At 47.3% G+C, this 16960-nt stretch overlaps 5 protein-coding genes across 5 annotated transcripts; 2 read left to right on the forward strand and 3 right to left on the reverse strand.

The window, feature by feature from the left end:
• Positions 1-236: 236 nt before the first annotated feature.
• Positions 237-3866, forward strand: P175DRAFT_0433515 (putative cell wall biogenesis protein Mhp1; the record flags this gene model as incomplete). The annotated part of the gene is made up of 3 exons (XM_040893603.1): positions 237-288; positions 343-3174; positions 3235-3866. The coding sequence occupies 3 exons, from the start codon at positions 237-239 to the stop codon at positions 3864-3866; spliced, it is 3516 nt and encodes a 1171-aa protein (XP_040754171.1).
• Positions 3867-4834: 968 nt separating this feature from the next.
• Positions 4835-7217, forward strand: P175DRAFT_0507573 (ATP-binding cassette long-chain fatty acid transporter PXA2; the record flags this gene model as incomplete). Its single annotated transcript, XM_040898280.1, has 4 exons — positions 4835-5344; positions 5449-6085; positions 6142-7039; positions 7139-7217. 4 exons carry the CDS (start codon positions 4835-4837, stop codon positions 7215-7217), a joined length of 2124 nt encoding a protein of 707 aa, XP_040754172.1.
• A 496-nt stretch (positions 7218-7713) lies between these two features.
• Positions 7714-10084, reverse strand: glpV (glycogen phosphorylase; the record flags this gene model as incomplete). Its single annotated transcript, XM_040895827.1, has 2 exons — positions 7714-9971; positions 10027-10084. 2 exons carry the CDS (start codon positions 10082-10084, stop codon positions 7714-7716), a joined length of 2316 nt encoding a protein of 771 aa, XP_040754173.1.
• A 179-nt stretch (positions 10085-10263) lies between these two features.
• Positions 10264-11055, reverse strand: P175DRAFT_0145722 (uncharacterized protein). The gene is made up of 5 exons (XM_040892427.1): positions 10995-11055; positions 10702-10925; positions 10575-10587; positions 10354-10510; positions 10264-10272 (listed from the first exon to the last, which is right to left on the reverse strand). Exons 2-4 carry the CDS (start codon positions 10872-10874, stop codon positions 10460-10462), a joined length of 237 nt encoding a protein of 78 aa, XP_040754174.1. The 5' UTR covers positions 10875-10925; positions 10995-11055; the 3' UTR covers positions 10264-10272; positions 10354-10459.
• Positions 11056-12481: 1426 nt separating this feature from the next.
• On the reverse strand, positions 12482-13931 carry gpaB (guanine nucleotide-binding protein subunit alpha gpaB; the record flags this gene model as incomplete). The annotated part of the gene is made up of 6 exons (XM_040898281.1): positions 12482-12581; positions 12648-12886; positions 12942-13071; positions 13129-13257; positions 13326-13671; positions 13805-13931. The coding sequence occupies 6 exons, from the start codon at positions 13929-13931 to the stop codon at positions 12482-12484; spliced, it is 1071 nt and encodes a 356-aa protein (XP_040754175.1).
• Between the last annotated feature and the right edge of the window lie 3029 nt (positions 13932-16960).

Here is a 16960-nt window from a genome sequence, read left to right on the forward strand (position 1 = left end):
ATCAACTGGAGGAGATCTCCCGTTCTTTTTCAGGGAATAATAATTTCGCTGGAATAGTACCGATATTTGTTCTTTGGCCTATAGCAGGATTCATTTCGTCTTTTTTGCTTTCTTGAATGGACCGCTGGATTATGCTCTCGGATCCGATAGTCCTGGAACTGCGATAGCCTGCTTTCGTGATCGAATCGTTAAATCGCTCACTTGCAAGTGTACTTTCGATAAACAACTAATTCAAAATGGAGAGTGTCGAGGCCGTGGACGTTAGCTGGCTACACCACTCTCAGAAAGGTAACCTCCCCGGTCGCCTTAAATCGCCAACTTGCCTCTCTAACAATCTTAAAGCGGACAATCTCTCCCGGTGCAGGTCCGTCTCGTCTTTGTCCAGCGACAAGCCCACCAGCGAGGTGGAAGCTACACCAGCTCCGTCGTCAAAACCCGCGAAATCCCTCTCTCCCGATAAACTCTTGCCATCACTTCCACCTCATGCCTCTCCTGAACCTGACGTACTTAGCTCTCAAACAAATGGCGATACGACGACTGGAGCTGGAACTGCCCCGATACAAGTACCCGCCCCAAAGAGCGCACCGAAACAAGTGCTGGGAAGGAGAAATTCATGGATTTCAAGTCTGAGCTCGAAGTTTTCTTCTGGCTCCACTCCGCCGTCGCAATCCCACATGAAGGCCCAGGCATCCCCTAAAGCAAGCTCACCTGTAACCAAGCTCGATTTGCATAACCCCTTTGGAGCAGCCTATTCCCCAAAAGATAAGGAAGAGGAGAAAAGGGATGAGAACGTTCCGCTCACCTCTACTTCTCCGAGAGGCCATTCTTTCCTTCAGAATGCCTTTAGAAAACTCTCTTCGTCGGCTTCCGGAGGGAGCAAAGTGGCTCACCATGGTTTTATTTGTGAGCGCCGTGTGCTGAACATAGATCGTGATCGAGACAGGTGCAAAGTTTCGGATCTCAATCAGGCAAAGCTGCACCGTGTTGCCTTTTGTGTTGATGTCGAGATTGCAGGCATATCTCGCAGGGAGTCTGACGAGGAAAGCCCTCCTGGAAACACAGCCCGACGTCATGTGCCGGATACGAATGGCCACAAGCCAAGACGAACCAACTCTAAATCTAAGAACAAGGAAGATCCGGCTTCAGCGAAGAACCCGCAGCCCGTTGCCGCGAATACAGAAGGCGAGAATGAAACCCCTACCGCAAAACCTAGCTCCCCAGAGACCTCGCCGAATGAAGCTAAGTCCAATGGTGAAAGCAGGGAGCCAACAAGGAAGCAGGAAAAGAAAAAGCGATCAGAAGAAGAAAGACGCGAACGAAGAGAAAGAAAGCGGAGATTGGCCGAAGCAAACGGCTCCATTCCTATGCAATTAACCGCTGATGATGACGAAGGTGAGCCTCGACCAACTGCACCTGGGGCCAGTCGCCCTGGAGCACAGAGTCATCCAACGACAGACCCGATCCGAATCTATCGACGCTGTTGTCAGTTGCGCGAAACACCGGTGCTCAAGCGGATAGTGGACGAGATTTCCTCGCCATCTTCTACACTTGCAGAGTCTCCCGGAACCGTTGCCGTTCTCAACCTTGCTAATTTCCCCATGACCCCTGAGGATACCGCCACATTCTGTGACTGGTTGGCTGTTGTACCAGTCCGGAAATTGATTTTGGAGAAATGTGCCCTGACAGACGATTCAGTTCGCGCTATCTTGTCTGGCTTGCTTTCTACCAAGACCGTAGAGCAAATGAGGCGGAGGCGCGGGAAAACTAGAAAGTCCAACACTGAACCTCTGGAAAAGGTGGAGAGATACAGTGTGATAGAAAGGCTGTCCTTGAAGGATAATCCTAAGATTGGCCCTGAAGGCTGGTGCCACATAAGCCTTTTCATTCATCTTTCAAAGTCATTGAAGGCAATCGATCTTTCAGGGATTCCACTCCCCAGGAACCCCACCTCACCGAACTGTTCAGGCCCCTCCGATTTGGATGTGAACACTGTTTTCGCAAATTCCCTTGCGCAGCGATTTGGTGGCGATCATCTCGAGGAACTTTTGCTCAGTGAATGCAAGCCTATTGCTGAGGACGTCAGAAAGATTTGCGATGCTGCTTCAACAGTTGGCTTGAGAAGGTTGGGCTTTGCCAACAATGACCTGACTCGAGAAGGGTTTGAGCATGTTGTTCATTACCTGGAGTCCGGCAAATGCGAAGGCCTTGATTTAGGCGGTAACCCTATCCGAGATGATTTGGATTTGATCACAGCTGCTATTGAGGGTGATCTTCCCCTTCAGGCACTGAGCCTGGCAGACTGCTTCCTGACGCCCTCTGCTATCTACCCACTGCTCCAGTCGTTAACACGCCTGCCTAACCTCCGGTTCATTGATGTTTCCCATAACCCAGCGTTGTTTTCGACTCAGCCAGATGCGTTGGCAACCTTCAGACGATTTCTGCCTAAAATGCCGTTGCTGAAACGTATCCATTTGGCTGATGTTAACCTCTCTCCTGACCATGCAATCGCCCTGGCTGAAATTCTTCCGGAATGCCCTAGTTTAAACCATCTCAACATACTAGAAAACCCTGCTATTGCTGCTCTTGCTTCTGCAAAGGACCCGGAAGCCCAGGAAGAGGCATGTGCTGTTTATGCATCTCTGATGGCAGCGGTGCGTGTATCCAAGACAATAATCGCCGTGGACATCGAAGATCCAAGTTCCAAAAACAACGAAGTTGTTAAAGCGTTGGCATCCCAGATAGTTGCCTACTCTCTTCAAAACCTCGAACGAGGTGCCTTGGAAGCCGAGCTTTCCGACAGCACTGATTCGTCACTCTCACGGTCAGGTGTCCCGGTTCCTGAGATTTTGCAGCATATTGTGGGCCATAGCTTTGGCGATCCAGGAGGTGACGACGACGATGATCCTGCCCCTGATGAGGATTACGTTATTGGAGGCACTGGTGTAGTCAAAGCTTTGGGGGTGTGTCTTGGAAATTTGGACCACAATATGCCAGGGGATGTGTCTGGGCCCCCCAGCGGTACCACAACCCCAAAACGTCGGAAGTCTCGGTCATATGTTGCGAAGCGGCCACGCGACATGTCGAGAAACCTTCTGGAATCGGCCCGCAATATTCGGACTCGAATCCAGTCTGCACTTGTGCGCGAGGACCGGGCCGGAAATGATAATAACTACAGTAAGCATTTTTCTGTGTTTCACCCTAAATTTCACTAACGTGTTGATTTCATCCTATCAGGGCGCCTTCTTTTCCTGGATTTTACATTACAGAAGATGATTCAGCGATTTGAGGATGAGTACCCGGAAACTCGAATTGCACCTCAACCTATCAAATCCAATCCCGAGACAAGTTCGCAGAACTCTGGAGACGATGGAGGTCTTGCACATAGTTTCAGTAACATGCAGTCGAGCGGCTTCAATGCTGATAATGAAGTTGCTGTCGACGACGATGATGTTGATCATTATGCTCTTCGTCTCTCACGGACCAGCTCTATTACATCTCTCCATTCTCGTGCGATGACATCCGAAGAAGGTCATGTTCACCGTCTTGGGCAAAACATTCGCCGGGACTTTCTTAACCCTCCCCGGGACCACCAGGATGAAGACCTACCACCTGATTTTGTGGAAGAGTCTCACGTTACAGCTTTACGTGAGAAGCTCGATCGCTTACACGAAGAGCAAACTCGATCTCACTTTGAAAGCGTGGGAGCAGACAAAGCATTTGAAGAGTTAGGGTCAACTGTGGAGGAGCTATGGGCGATTCAACGGCAGGATTCAGAAGCCTTTGAAAGATTTAAGCAGAGCCAAATCGCTGCACAGATCAACAGCGGTAAAAGAACCTCCTCTTTACCTGCTCGTAGCAAGTCGTGAACTCCCACCCACTTGGCCCCTATATCTGTTTGTCTGGATGCGCCATTGCGCCTAATGCGATATATTACCCTCAACCGGTATTGCTGGTCGATAGCACTCATATTTTACCATTCCTGTGCGTCAGTATCATGTGCTTACTTCTCTGCCTTGCTGGGGAGTTTTAACCTGTACATATCTACCGGTCATATCGACCACGGTTACGGTCTATGTTATATACTGGATCTTATGTCTGACGGACACCTGATACTATACCTACAACTTATTTTTATTTCGGCCTGATCGGAACTTTCGGACGAATACCAAGGGGCTTCCATGTGTTTTGGTTCTGTGCATCCAGGGAATCGTGAGAATGGAGGACCTTCGGGTGTATTTGGGATGGGATACTCAAATTCGTCAACTATAGAAATAGCGACGGGCGTAAGATGGGCATGTCCTTTGGTTCTTATTATCGACCACCTGGTAGTAGTATATAAGTGTAACTTGCGTGTCAGATGATCTGCACGTGCTGCGATGTTGATTTTAGTTCGAATTGTTCTCGAGAATGCTGCTTGTCTCTTGAATGCAAAAAAGGAAGAAGATCACTTAACGCTCTAAAAACGCCTTTATTTATCGCTGAAATCATCTTATTCATCCCTGCTGTACGCTGTACGAGATAACTAACTAGTTATTGGGCGACTTCGACCTTAGTCACTCATCCTCGGTTCGCTGTGCATCCCCCAGAAAGCTGGGGAGCCGCCCCGTTCACATGCCATTTCCTCCTGCAACTTGTCAACCGTCATGTCATGATCCTCAACTTTCCTCTTCTTCATACACCCACAACCTGTTTGTCACTCTGAATCGGACCTTGGCGGTCCTTTTGCTCTCCAGACCAAGGTTCCCCAACGGCCATGTTGGCTTACGTCGACTCTGGGTAAACTCCGTTTTCTATCCCTTCTGTGAGCGGCCGCCCTCATCCTCCCTCCGGCGCGATGGCTGCTCAATCGAAACTGCTCCTCCCCGAACGCTCTGTACGGCAGCTCTTCTCTAGCATAGCATCACTATACCTCCGTAACCGGACCAAGATCTCTCGCACAGTTTATCTTGCTCTCTTCGCAGCCCTTGTCAAACGCATCCATAATGCCATCTCTGAGCAGAAGGCGGCCTCGCAACATCAGGTGGAGCTGCGCCGAAGACCTGGAACCAGCAGTCTCGGTGGCGGCGGCGATAAACCACGGATAAAAGTTGGCGTGAATCGAGAGTTCTTTCGGAATTTGGCTCGTCTGCTGAAGATTGTCATCCCCAGTTGGCGCAGTAAAGAGCTTCGCCTGCTGGTTAGCCACAGTGTCTTCTTGGTGCTGCGGACTTTGCTTAGTCTCTACGTGGCCGAGCTGGATGGTAGATTGGTCAGTAATTTGGTCCGGGGGAAGGGAAAGCACTTCTTGCTAGGGCTAGTTTGGTGGATGATTGTTGCGGTACCTGCAACATTTACGAATTCTATGGTGAGTTATGCAGTGCTTTCTTCTTCTTCTTTTTCCTTTGGCTGGACTGCGAGACTGTCTGATGGGCAGGCCGTTGAACTAACGTATCTTGATTTGCTGGCTAGCTTTCTTATCACCAATGCAAGCTCGCTCTCAGCTACCGAAAGCGCCTCACCGATCACATTCATGAGAAATACCTGAAGAACATGACTTTCTATGCGATTTCCGCTTTGGACGACCGGGTTAAGAATCCTGACCAGTTAATCACAGTGGATGTGTCTCGATTCTCCGATAGCTTGGCGGAACTATATTCCAACCTTGCCAAGCCGATTTTGGACATGGTTATCTACAACTACTCACTTTCCAAGAGTGTGGGCGGCGAAGGCCTCTTCATTATGAGTCTCTTGGTTCAATTATCCGCTAACGTCATGCGCGCCTTAACACCGCCATTTGGCAAATATGTCGCGGACGAGGCCCGTCTGGAAGGTGAATTCAGATTCCTACATTCGAGATTGATCGACTACAGCGAAGAGATCGCGCTATACCATGGCCACGAGGCGGAGAAGGATACTCTAGATAAAGGCTATTTCACACTGATTAGACATGTGAATCGCATTCTGCGGAGGCGTTTATACCATGGCTTTATGGAGGATTTTGTTATAAAATATTTCTGGGGCGCTTTGGGTTTGATTCTATGCAGTATTCCTGTCTTCTTTAAGGTTCCTGGTCAAATCACCCAGACTATGGGAGACCGTACAGAGAGTGAGTGTCAGCGTTCCAAGGCAACTGCTCTATTTTAAACTAACTAGCTCCTACAGGTTTTGTCACGAACCGACGAATGCTACTATCTTCCTCGGACGCCTTTGGTCGTTTGATGTTCTCCTACAAGGAGATTTCAGAGCTGGCAGGCCATACGGCCCGTGTTTCCTCATTACTGGAGGTCATGGATGACCTGCTGGCCGGGCGCTTCGAGAAAAAGCTGGTCTCCTCCGCTTCAACAGAGGAAAACGCGGCCGTCTTGTCTGGCCGCGGAGTCGTCGAGGAAAGCGACTCCATCGAGTTCACCGAAGTCCCCATCGTGTCGCCCAACGGCGACGTACTCATCCGGAAGCTAACCTTCACCGTCCATCCTGGCGACCATCTCTTAATCGTTGGTCCCAACGGATGCGGCAAATCATCCCTTTTCCGAATCCTCGGCGGCCTGTGGCCCGTCTACGGCGGTAGAGTAAAGAAACCCCGCTTCGACGAGATCTTCTACATCCCTCAACGCCCTTACCTCTCCCGGGGCACTCTCCGCCAGCAGGTCATCTACCCGGACGGCCTGCGTGAGATGCGCGCAAGAAACATCACCGACGAAGACCTATATGAAATCCTTTCCATCGTTGAAATCGCGTCTGTCGTTGATCGCCCCGGCGGCTGGGACGCCGAAGAAGAATGGCGCGATGTGCTCTCCATCGGTCTCCAGCAGCGCATAGCAATGGCCCGGCTCTTCTACCACCGCCCGAAATTCGCGATTCTCGACGAGTGCACCTCCTCCGTAACCCTGGACATCGAACGAGTCATGTACGAGACGGCCAAGAAACTAGGCACAACCCTCATGACGGTCTCCCATCGTAGAAGTCTCTGGAAGTACCATAGGAAGATTCTCCAGTTTGACGGGCAAGGCGGGTATGTCTTTACAGCGCTGGACTGGGAAAGAAGAATGAAGCTCGAGGAGTACGTCCGTCCCCTTCCTTTCCTTTCTCTCTCTCTCTCTCTCTCTGGATAGTCTCTATTCCTGAGCTCATTATCCAATGCTAACTTATATGATTGCAGTGAGAAAGAAGAACTAGATCTCCACCTTCGTGCTGTCCCAGAGCTTCGGAAACGTATGGCCGAGCTAACATCTTTTTAACTACGTTTGTCAGTTAGCCACTCTTCTACTATACTACTATATTATTATGCTTATGTGGTTATGTGGTTATGCTATCTTCCAGAGGCGAAATCGTATACGTTCTCTTATGTTTTGTGTATTTGAGCATGTACATGGAGTTGCAAATTGCGTGCCTGAATGGCTGGTCTAGTTGACCTAACTAGACTTTTGTGCAATGCTGCCATCAAGATTTGGGTCTTTGTGTTTTTTTTGGCAGTGTTTATTTGTTTGCTACATAGATACCAATCGAGTACTTCTTTGATTTGTTTGGACTTCACGTACTTGGTAAGATACAGAATTATCCAAGTGTGGACAGCCGTAACTCGTCACGTACCTAGGTATCTCATGATAACCTAGGTCTTAGGCATAAAAATAAACGAGTCATCAAAACACATATCAAAGTCACAACATTCAGGCAGGAAAAAAGACTTCTCAAGCATAGTAAAGAACAGCAAAGCAGCCAAGGTAAACAAACCAACTAATCCTCCACCGGAAGTGGTTCGACATTCCAAATACTATCTGCATACTCATTAATCACTCGATCAGTCGAGAAGAAGCCCATGCGTGCAACACTCGTAATTGACTTCGAAACCCACTCTTCCTGGTTCGCGAAGGCTTCATCGACCAGTTTCTGCGCTTCGATATAAGAGTTGAAATCATCCGAGACGAGGTAGTAGTCGCCCTGATCGGTGATCGAGGCGACCAGCGCGGAGAAATCGTTGGCGTCGCCGAATACACCGCTGCGAATAGCGTCGAACACTTTGGCTAGTTTTGGGTCGAGGGTAAAACTGCCACCGTAGTAGTGGCTGTGGCGGATCTTTTCAACGTCTTCGGCGAGATTTCCGAAAAGGAAGATGTTGTTTTCGCTGATTTCGCGGGTGATTTCGATCTGTATAATTGAATTTAGCAAGCAAACAAGCACGACTGGATAGTATATATAGGATTTGGGAGGCGAAAGAGGAGGACCTACATTGGCACCATCACAGGTCCCGATAATTAAGCCACCATTGAGGACGAATTTCATATTACTGGTCCCGCTGGCTTCGGTTCCCGCTGTGGAGATGTGTTCGCTGATATCGGAGGCCGGACAAATAATCTCGGCCTTGCTGACGTTGTAATCTTCGATGAAAATCACTTTGAGGAGGTCTCCAACGTCCGGGTCATTGTTTACCACAGAAGATACTTTGTTGATAAGGTGAATGATTGTTTTGGCCATCCAGTAGCCTGGTGCGGCTTTACCGCCAAAGATAGAGACTCGGGGCTGGGTTTTTTTCTTTTCCTCGGGGGTCATGGACTTGATTGTGAGGTATCGGTGGATGACGCCAAAGATGTTGAGCTGCTGGCGCTTATACTCATGGATACGCTTCACTTGAATATCGAATAGCGCTTCTGGGTTCACTTGGTACCCGGTAGTGTCTTTGATGTGTTTGGCAAGCCGCAGCTTGTTGAATTTCTTGATTTCTGCCCATTCACGCTGGAAATTCTTGTCATCGGCAAATTGCTCAATTTGTTCCAGAAGGGTCAAATCTGTCAGGAATTGGTATCCTCCAAGCTTGGATGCAATCAACTCGGACAAGCGAGGGTTGGCCTGGTGTAACCACCGGCGGGGGGTGATGCCATTTGTGACGTTCGTGAACTTGTCTGGGCCATAGATTGTGACAAAGTCGCTAAAGATGGTCGTCTGAATCAGATCTGAGTGCAACTCCGCCACACCATTGACCTTGTGCGAGCCAATGATAGCCAAATAGGCCATTCTGATCATCTTTGGGTGCGACTCTTCAATTATTGAGACACGTGAGAGAATATCCCTGTCATTCGGGAATTTCCTTTCCACCTGTTGCAGGAAGAACAGGTTGATGTCGTAGATGATCTGCAAGTGTCGAGGGAGAAGATGTGACACCAAGGGAACAGACCACTTCTCCAAAGCTTCCGGTAAAACAGTATGGTTGGTATATCCAAATGTATTGGTTACAATATACCATGCTTCATCCCAGTCAAGGCCTTCCTGATCAATGAGAATGCGCTGTAGCTCAACAATTGCCAGGGTTGGATGGGTGTCATTAAGTTGAATAGCGATCTGTTCTGGAAATTCTTTCCATGCACGCTTGGTCTTCTTGAATCTGCGGACAATATCATATAATGAGGCAGCGCACCAAAAGTATTGCTGCTTCAGCCTGAGCTCCTTTCCTCTATCCAAATTATCGTTTGGATAGAGGACCGCAGAAATCGTTTCAGCACGCTGCTGATCCGCCACTGCACTCTCGTAGTCACCAGCGTTAAACTTCTGGAAATCGAATTCTCCACTAGCTGCTTTGCTTGACCAAAGTCGGAGATTGTTCGTTGTGCGAGTTCCGTAACCCGGGACTGGGACATCATAGGCCAGAGCCTGAACTGTTTCGCCACCCTCCCAGATAGAAACGGTCCTGCCATCACCATCTTGAGTCTTTGAAACATGGCCATAGAACTGGATGTCGACTGTGATTTCGTGCCGGGGGAACTCCCAGGGGTTAAAATCAAGCCAATAATCAGGGACCTCGACCTGGTACCCGTTCACTATTTCCTGCTTAAAGATGCCATAGCGATAACGTAACCCATAGCCCCACGCAGGGTAGTTCAAAGTTGCAAGACTATCCAACAGACAAGCTGCCAGGCGTCCAAGTCCACCATTGCCAAGAGCAGCGTCATGTTCTTGGCTGATAACATCTTCAATCCGGAAACCCAAATCATTCAGACCCTCTAGGTATTGATAGTTAGCCTCCGTGACCTGTCTTGAATCAAGCTTTCTTCTTACCTTTTGCAACGTCTTTCATTCCGACATTGAGCATGGCATTGTCAAGGGCTCTGCCCATCAGAAACTCGAGGGAGAGATCTAGAGAAAGCAATCAGTCTGTGGCAGCTCGGAATCAATTGACGACAATGTGATAATGTCTCACAGTAAACTCTCTTTTGATCAGCAAAGGTCTGTCTCTGCTGTGTTTTGTTCCATTCAATAATCAAACGGTCCCGGAAAGCCAGCGCAGTCCCAGAATATGCAGCCCTAGGATGATTATTATTAGGGGGTTGGCCCTAGGTAAAACAAGACGAAACCCAAGAAAAAAGGGAGTAGTCAAAGACACACAATTCATCGCAATTATATAGAGAGCGTGCTAGGGTTGTTTCCACATGGCGAATCAATTCGTGCTGTCTCGAGGATAAGCAAAATATCCCAACTTATCCAAAGTGGCTCAGATGTTGCATACTTCAAACTCATCTTTGTTCGCAAAGCCATTCGCAGACTAGTTGGGATCAATGATTTAGCAGGGAGCACTAGAACGAGGAAATCTGCCTTTGTTCCCTCACATGTTTCAACCATCTAGTGATAGTATCCAATTAGTAAGAATAATAAGGTCAATTGGATGGAATTGAACACAAAGAGACCCATCGTTTGGGGGATTCAAGTTGCACAAGAAAAGAAGGAGCCACTCACGCCTCCCTCAGCGCCTCGGGAATGCTGGCCTCGACATTTTTGATCTCTGCCCTTCCAAACCCAGTATAGTTGCGCTTGTGTTTTGGACGACTGAACCCAGGGCCAATTGGACCTTGAAGACTGGAGACTGGAGCTCCCACGGAAGGTCTTCTTTCGCGACGGCTTTCAGACATGATGGGGATAGTGGCGGAGTGGCACGGATGGAGATGTCTAGAGCTAGGATTCTAAGGTTCTCAAGTTAGGGGAGGAAATACAGAAACAGCAGGGGGGAAGATAAGAAAAAGGAAATTCACTGTATGATTGAATAATTAAAGAACAGGATCGAAGGGAAGAGCAGTACAGCTCGTTGGGGAAAGAGGGAGAGAGAGTGGAGAGAGAGAGAGAGAGAAAGACGAGATGAGAAGAAGAAAAAGCCTCCTCCACCCAAGAATCCCGTGACAAGGATGCGAGGATAAAAGCATGGAAAGATGGGAAGATTGCAGGAGGGGTACTCAGCATGGGGGGTGCATGGAGTAGAGGACCAAGATGGTTTGATGTTCTGGCTACCAATCCGGATGGGGTTTCAAGAATGGAGGAGCTGCCTAGACTCTGGTCGACTACGAATTGTTCAGAATTCAGATAGGTAAATGAATGTTACGCTAACTAGTCAGGAGTAGAGTAAGCCATGGATGGGTGACTCTATAACGCATGCTCTCGGACCTAGGGAAATTATAGGTAATTAGTATCGCGTTCTTAGCGGGATCTTCCTCGTATTATTCTCATCTCATGTACATATTTCATAACCAAGGACCCGGCCTGACTAAAGATTCACTAGTTATAGTTAACTATGGCTTGATCTTTGCTCAGTAACCCCGCTTGCCTCTGGGATTAAAATTCACAGCACATACTATACTACCTAGGTATCGTCATGTAGAGTCTGAGTTTATTGAAATTATTAAATATGGCGGTGGATCAATAGAAAATATAATAACAGATGTGTAGCACAGATAATGTAGATTGTATGGTATAATTCGGGGATTCCCACATCAAGTACAACATAAGCACCCAGATCACGGGAAACAAATCATGTTAAAGAAAGCACAAACTGAAAGACGCAATGAGGAAGGAAATCTCGGAGGACATGAGACAGGATATCAGAAGCCCTCATGCAGAATATGTGCAAGGTGGTGCCGAGGCTCGCAACTTTTTTTTAGATCAAAATACGAGGCATGCTCACGAATCCTAAGCCAGTAAGGAGATCCTCGAGGAAACGGAGAGAGAAAAGAAAATATCATGCCAAAAATAGAACAATGCAGGTAGAGCTGCTTCAAAGCACTTGTCCACCCAGACTCAGGATGGAGCAATAGGAGAGAGAGAGAGAGAGAGAGAGAGAGAAAATAAATATAATTATGAGGAGAAAGCTGCAAGCTTCATGCCAGAAATATCCAAGAAAACAAATCCAATCCAGCGCCAAACAGATTAAGAAGTAGAAGTGATATCGATGCCGGTGCGCCAAACACTCCCCGCCGAAGACATAAAAAGGGGAATATAATTAGAAAGGAAAATCAGAAAAGAACGTCAGAGCCGTCAAGAGAGCTAAAGGGGGCTAAGGAGGAGATGTGATGTGATCATGAAAGCTCAGATTATGGGTCGCGTGAAAGACGTACGTCGGATTCAGGGAATAAAGTAAATCTCGACGATAGGGTTGTATAGGTGACTGGAAAGGCTATTTAATAGCCTTATAAATACCGGTCATGAGAAATTCGCTTTGGGTACGTCTGATGACCAGAGGTGTTTTGCTCTACAGAATACCCGAATCTTTGAGGGCATTTTGCAAGATGGTCTCTTTCACCGCAGCAAATACTAGCCGAATATTCGTTGTGTCGGTGGCTTGTGTTAGGCTTTTGCGTAGCAAGATTTGTTAGTCCTCCAAGAGCAACAAAAGGTGGGGATGAGTCAGGACTCACTGAGGATAAAGATTCAGGTGTGCTCTATTGACCTGGTTAAACCTCCAGAGAAGGTATTTCGCTGCGCGATTCACATCATTACCACCGGAATAGTCGGGGAAGTAGTTGCTCAAGGGCGAGCGAGGGAGCTTTTGCCGGAAAAGATCGACCTTGTTCAGGAAAAGAATAATGCTCGTTCGTATGAACCATCTAGAATTGACAACAGAATCAAAGAGCACCAAACTCTCCATCATTCGGTTCTAGAGCATGTTAGAGGCGAGATAAAGAGGAACAAGTGATAAAAATGTTACATACTTGGTTACCTTCCTCCAACAACACCTGGTCATACTCACTCAGTGCGACACAGAAGATAATTGAAGTGACATTTTCAAAACAATGAATCCACTTCTTTCGTTCACTACGCTGTCCACCGACATCGAACATACTATTTGGATGTTAGTTTCGAGGGTGAGATAGTCATAGAAATAAGACGATTCCGTACTGGATACTCAGTTGGCCCATTGTGAACCGGGTTTCGTAAATACCCGTCGTCTTGGTTCTGGCGCGAAGAACATCATTGACATTCGGGATGTAATCTGGTGCTGTGATGCGCTTTGCCTCTTCAAAAAAGCTAAGAAAAAAGGAGGTTGTTCAGTATGCGTAGTCTCAGAAAAAAAGCTTAGAAGCGCCGATCCTTACTAAGGTGCCGAATCCATCAAGTAGAATTCATTCTGTCGTTCTAACGCGGTGGATGTGCAGGGGTCATTCCAAAGATATGTTATTGCATCTCCTACCCCAGAGTCTAGAGGTATATTGGGATCTGGGTCGATATTATAGTCGGAAAGAAATTGAATATGGTCGCGGACCTTTTGGCTTGATGGTTCGAGGCTAAATTGGTGGTAGGCCCCAATAAGAGCTTTTGTGCATTCGAGAAGATTCTTATAAACTGTTAGACGGTATAGCGCCAACTCCTCAACAGTGTAACCGTTCTGGTGGATAATTTTCATCTGCTTGACGATTGTTGATTTACCACTTTCGCCAGAGCCTTGAATCAGAGGATGCGCATTAGCTCAACGGTATGATAAAAAAAAAAAGGCCACGGACCAGGCAAAGAAAGTGAAACAAAAAAAAAAGAAAGAAAGAAAAAAAGGAAAGGAAAGGAAATGGATATGACACACCAAGCAGCAAGATCTTGCATTCTCGTCGTAGTCGCCTAGAGTCTTCTTCTAATCTGCGATCGATTGCTTGACTTCTCTTCTTTTGCTCCACGTCCCCTGTTGACTCCGAACTGAAACAAGAACCCATTTTTTGTTTCGAAACTGTCTCCCCGACGGTGTGGAACTAAACCATTAGCTGCTTGCTGAAGTGAACCGCATCAGCCGGTTAAGACAGCAAGACCCGTAACTCCCGCAGGGGAGTGCTGGACAAGCAGGCGGTGCCCCTACGATCCCGAAGGGTCGATTCCCCAACGACGGATAGTAAGTGGTGCGATAGGGCAGGGGAGGGGCGCTGCTGGGTTGCTGGGAAAGAACGATAGCTTTGCGATAGACGACGAAGTTCGATGAGAGATCGAGGCCAGAGGGTTGAAGCCAGAAATAGGAACCACAGGAAAAGGATTAGGTGTCGGGCGAAGGCCTAAGCGACGATTGCAAGCTTCCGGATCGGAGATGATGGCTTGTGGCGCGGGACAATGAAACCAGGCAGACGAAGAGACGAGATGCAAGACAGAGTACCAATGTGTAGGAGAAGTTGTCTCGCCTGGCAGGTTGATTGGAGTGAGGGGTGACCGGATTCAACTGCGGAGGAGAAAGGCGTGTGAGAATGACGAGCCGACGCTAAAAGGGTACCAGAGGTCGATCGGGGGATGATGTGGGAGAGTGGATGGGGGCGCGGATCTCCAGTCAGATAATGTAAGCAACGAGGACCAGATTATTACAATTAGTTGACTACCTAATTATTATTATTATTATTATTATTATTATTATTATAGAATGTAATATCGAACCATTAGGGAAAATAGGGTGGAGGGGAGGTTCTTTTAACACAACCTACGACTAGGTGAAAATTGCGAGTAAAATGATGGGAATGCAAGGTGAGAGTCTTCAACGTCAGACAGTCGATTACCTGGTGGTATTGTTATTACGGCCTCCATCTTCTTACTGGCCCTTTGGTTCTTTGACATTCTAGGTACTCCGTACTCTCAGCTAGGACTGACTACATCCACCATCAGCACGGATGCCGGTTCCCATCATATCGATGGGTTTGATAGGTGCAAGTGGAGTTGGGCAGAGAAAAGAGGATTTGTTCTGTACGTAACTCACACCTCATCTCGATCGCAGGGGCAAAAGTGGAAATTTGAAGTGGACTTGGCTGGTGGACGGTGGACCGGCAAAGCTAACCGCTGATGACAGTCAGTCTGTGATATAGTTACGTCGTACAAGTTCGATCTCACTTAATATGGGTAAAGAATTAAAACTGAATAATAGTCAGTTAACTAGGTAGTTTACCCTTTTTTTCTCTGTGTTTTATCCTCTGTCAGATGTCAGTGTTTTTAGGACCAAGTTTAGTACATGTAATACCAAGTACCTAACTCACTAGTAGTTTTGGGGCCTTACTTGATCTTTATCGACTTGCATATCTACCTCCCTAGTGAACAAATAATAGCTTAACATGCACCTGCCAGCCAGATCTAGAGGTGAAAATTTCCCATAGGCAGTAATCCACGATATGATCCAATACCTTCAAATGACAATCAGGCGGAGCACAAACCACCTTTTCCCGTCCAACCAGACCACTTCACTCACTTCCTGCTTTTCCGTCCCGTCCTAACTGCTCGTCCGAGCGCTTCAGCCTCCGATTAGTCCACGAAACACGTGATGTCAACTTGAATCACATGACGTCCGATGGGGCACGGAGGACTCTGTTCCAGCCTCGGGGGTGGTGGCGCAGCTTGATCTTGGCAATTCAAGCCTCCTATTCTTCCTCGGAAGTGCCTCAGCATAAACCTCTCCTCTTGCAGTCGACTCAAGTTCATCTCAGACCTCGAGAACCTCATCTCATAGAAAGTTACCCATAATTGCCGTGAACCCATCATGGAGTATGAATATGGACACAGCTTTTAACTATTTGTTGCTTTGAGTTTGCAACTCCCCTGATCATCGGAGATTTTACTAGTTACTAGCTTCTGTGATTAGTGCTTCCTGCATATCTTGCAATATTCAATGTTAATCCCCTCATAGATATCCTGTTTGTGTCTTGTGGCTGGTCAATGGATGTTGAATTGAATTGCTGCTTTAGGATACAGTCAAGCGAGATTGATTCGATAGTAATTCTCTATCACCCCCGGGAGGTCTCTTCAGTCAAACCGAGAAAACAAACGTACGCTTCCACAACATTTGGAAAGCAGGTAACTAAGAAGTAAGAACTTACTGTAGATCCACTTCGGCTCCTGATCGTCCGAACATCGACAGGAGAAATTTCCACATGGTCGATCATCCTTCTATTTCTTGTCCGCGAGAGATTTAGAACCCCGTCCGTCCTTTATTTCCCAATTACATCGCCATCACAATATTCCGTACGTGGTGGTGTCTATATTTCGGAGGAGTGGCGTGGTAAACTGCATTAAGTTGATATCGGCTGCAGCGACCTGAGGCTCAAGCTGCTAGGCAGGCTTGCATCCTGCAGGTAGGTGGGCTAACTGGTAATGTTATATGCCAGTAACAAATATCTTTTCAGCCCGATTAAGCGGGTACTATGCTGGACAAGTCAACAAGGCATTGGGGAGGGAGAATTGAAGTTAATGCTGCCTCTCATGAACTCCAAACCCCCTCAGTTCTTGCAGTCCATCTGAGATGTATACTTCCCTAGATACTCCGGAGTAGACTCGGCTTATGACTCCTTAAGGTAGTACTGGTACACATAATTTGGAGAGAAGTACAATTACTTTAATAAAGGTTATTTCCTTTGTTTCTCCCGGGATATTATTAAACAAGAAAACATTCCATGATTATTGAGGACAAATCGTATTTTTTTTTTTATATAGAAAGGCTTATGAACGTAGTAAAAGGGTAACTGATGGGATCCTCACCAGGAGGATGTCAGTGCGCTGGGCACTGGGCACTGGGCACTGAGCACTGAGTATTGGGAACTGTGTTGGTTCCCTTCTCTTCTAAACATCCTGTAGATGTTGTACTAGTTATAGGACAATCTATCTCTCAAAGCCCGCTTGTGCTACTAAGTAGAGAGTAAGTAGTAAGTAGTAGTTGTCAGATCTGTAACTAATATAATACTCCTATTATAATAACATACTGACTACCTACAATACATTTATTCTA

The sequence above is a fragment of the Aspergillus ochraceoroseus genome (genome assembly GCF_002846915.1).
Source record: "Aspergillus ochraceoroseus IBT 24754 chromosome Unknown P175scaffold_2, whole genome shotgun sequence".
Taxonomy (NCBI): Eukaryota; Fungi; Ascomycota; class Eurotiomycetes; order Eurotiales; family Aspergillaceae; genus Aspergillus; species Aspergillus ochraceoroseus.

What these genes read in the sequence shown, in the direction of transcription:
- P175DRAFT_0145722 (XM_040892427.1), bottom strand. Translation starts at nt 10,874, where the DNA reads ATGTCTGAAAGCCGTCGCGAAAGAAGACCTTCCGTGGGAGCTCCAGTC.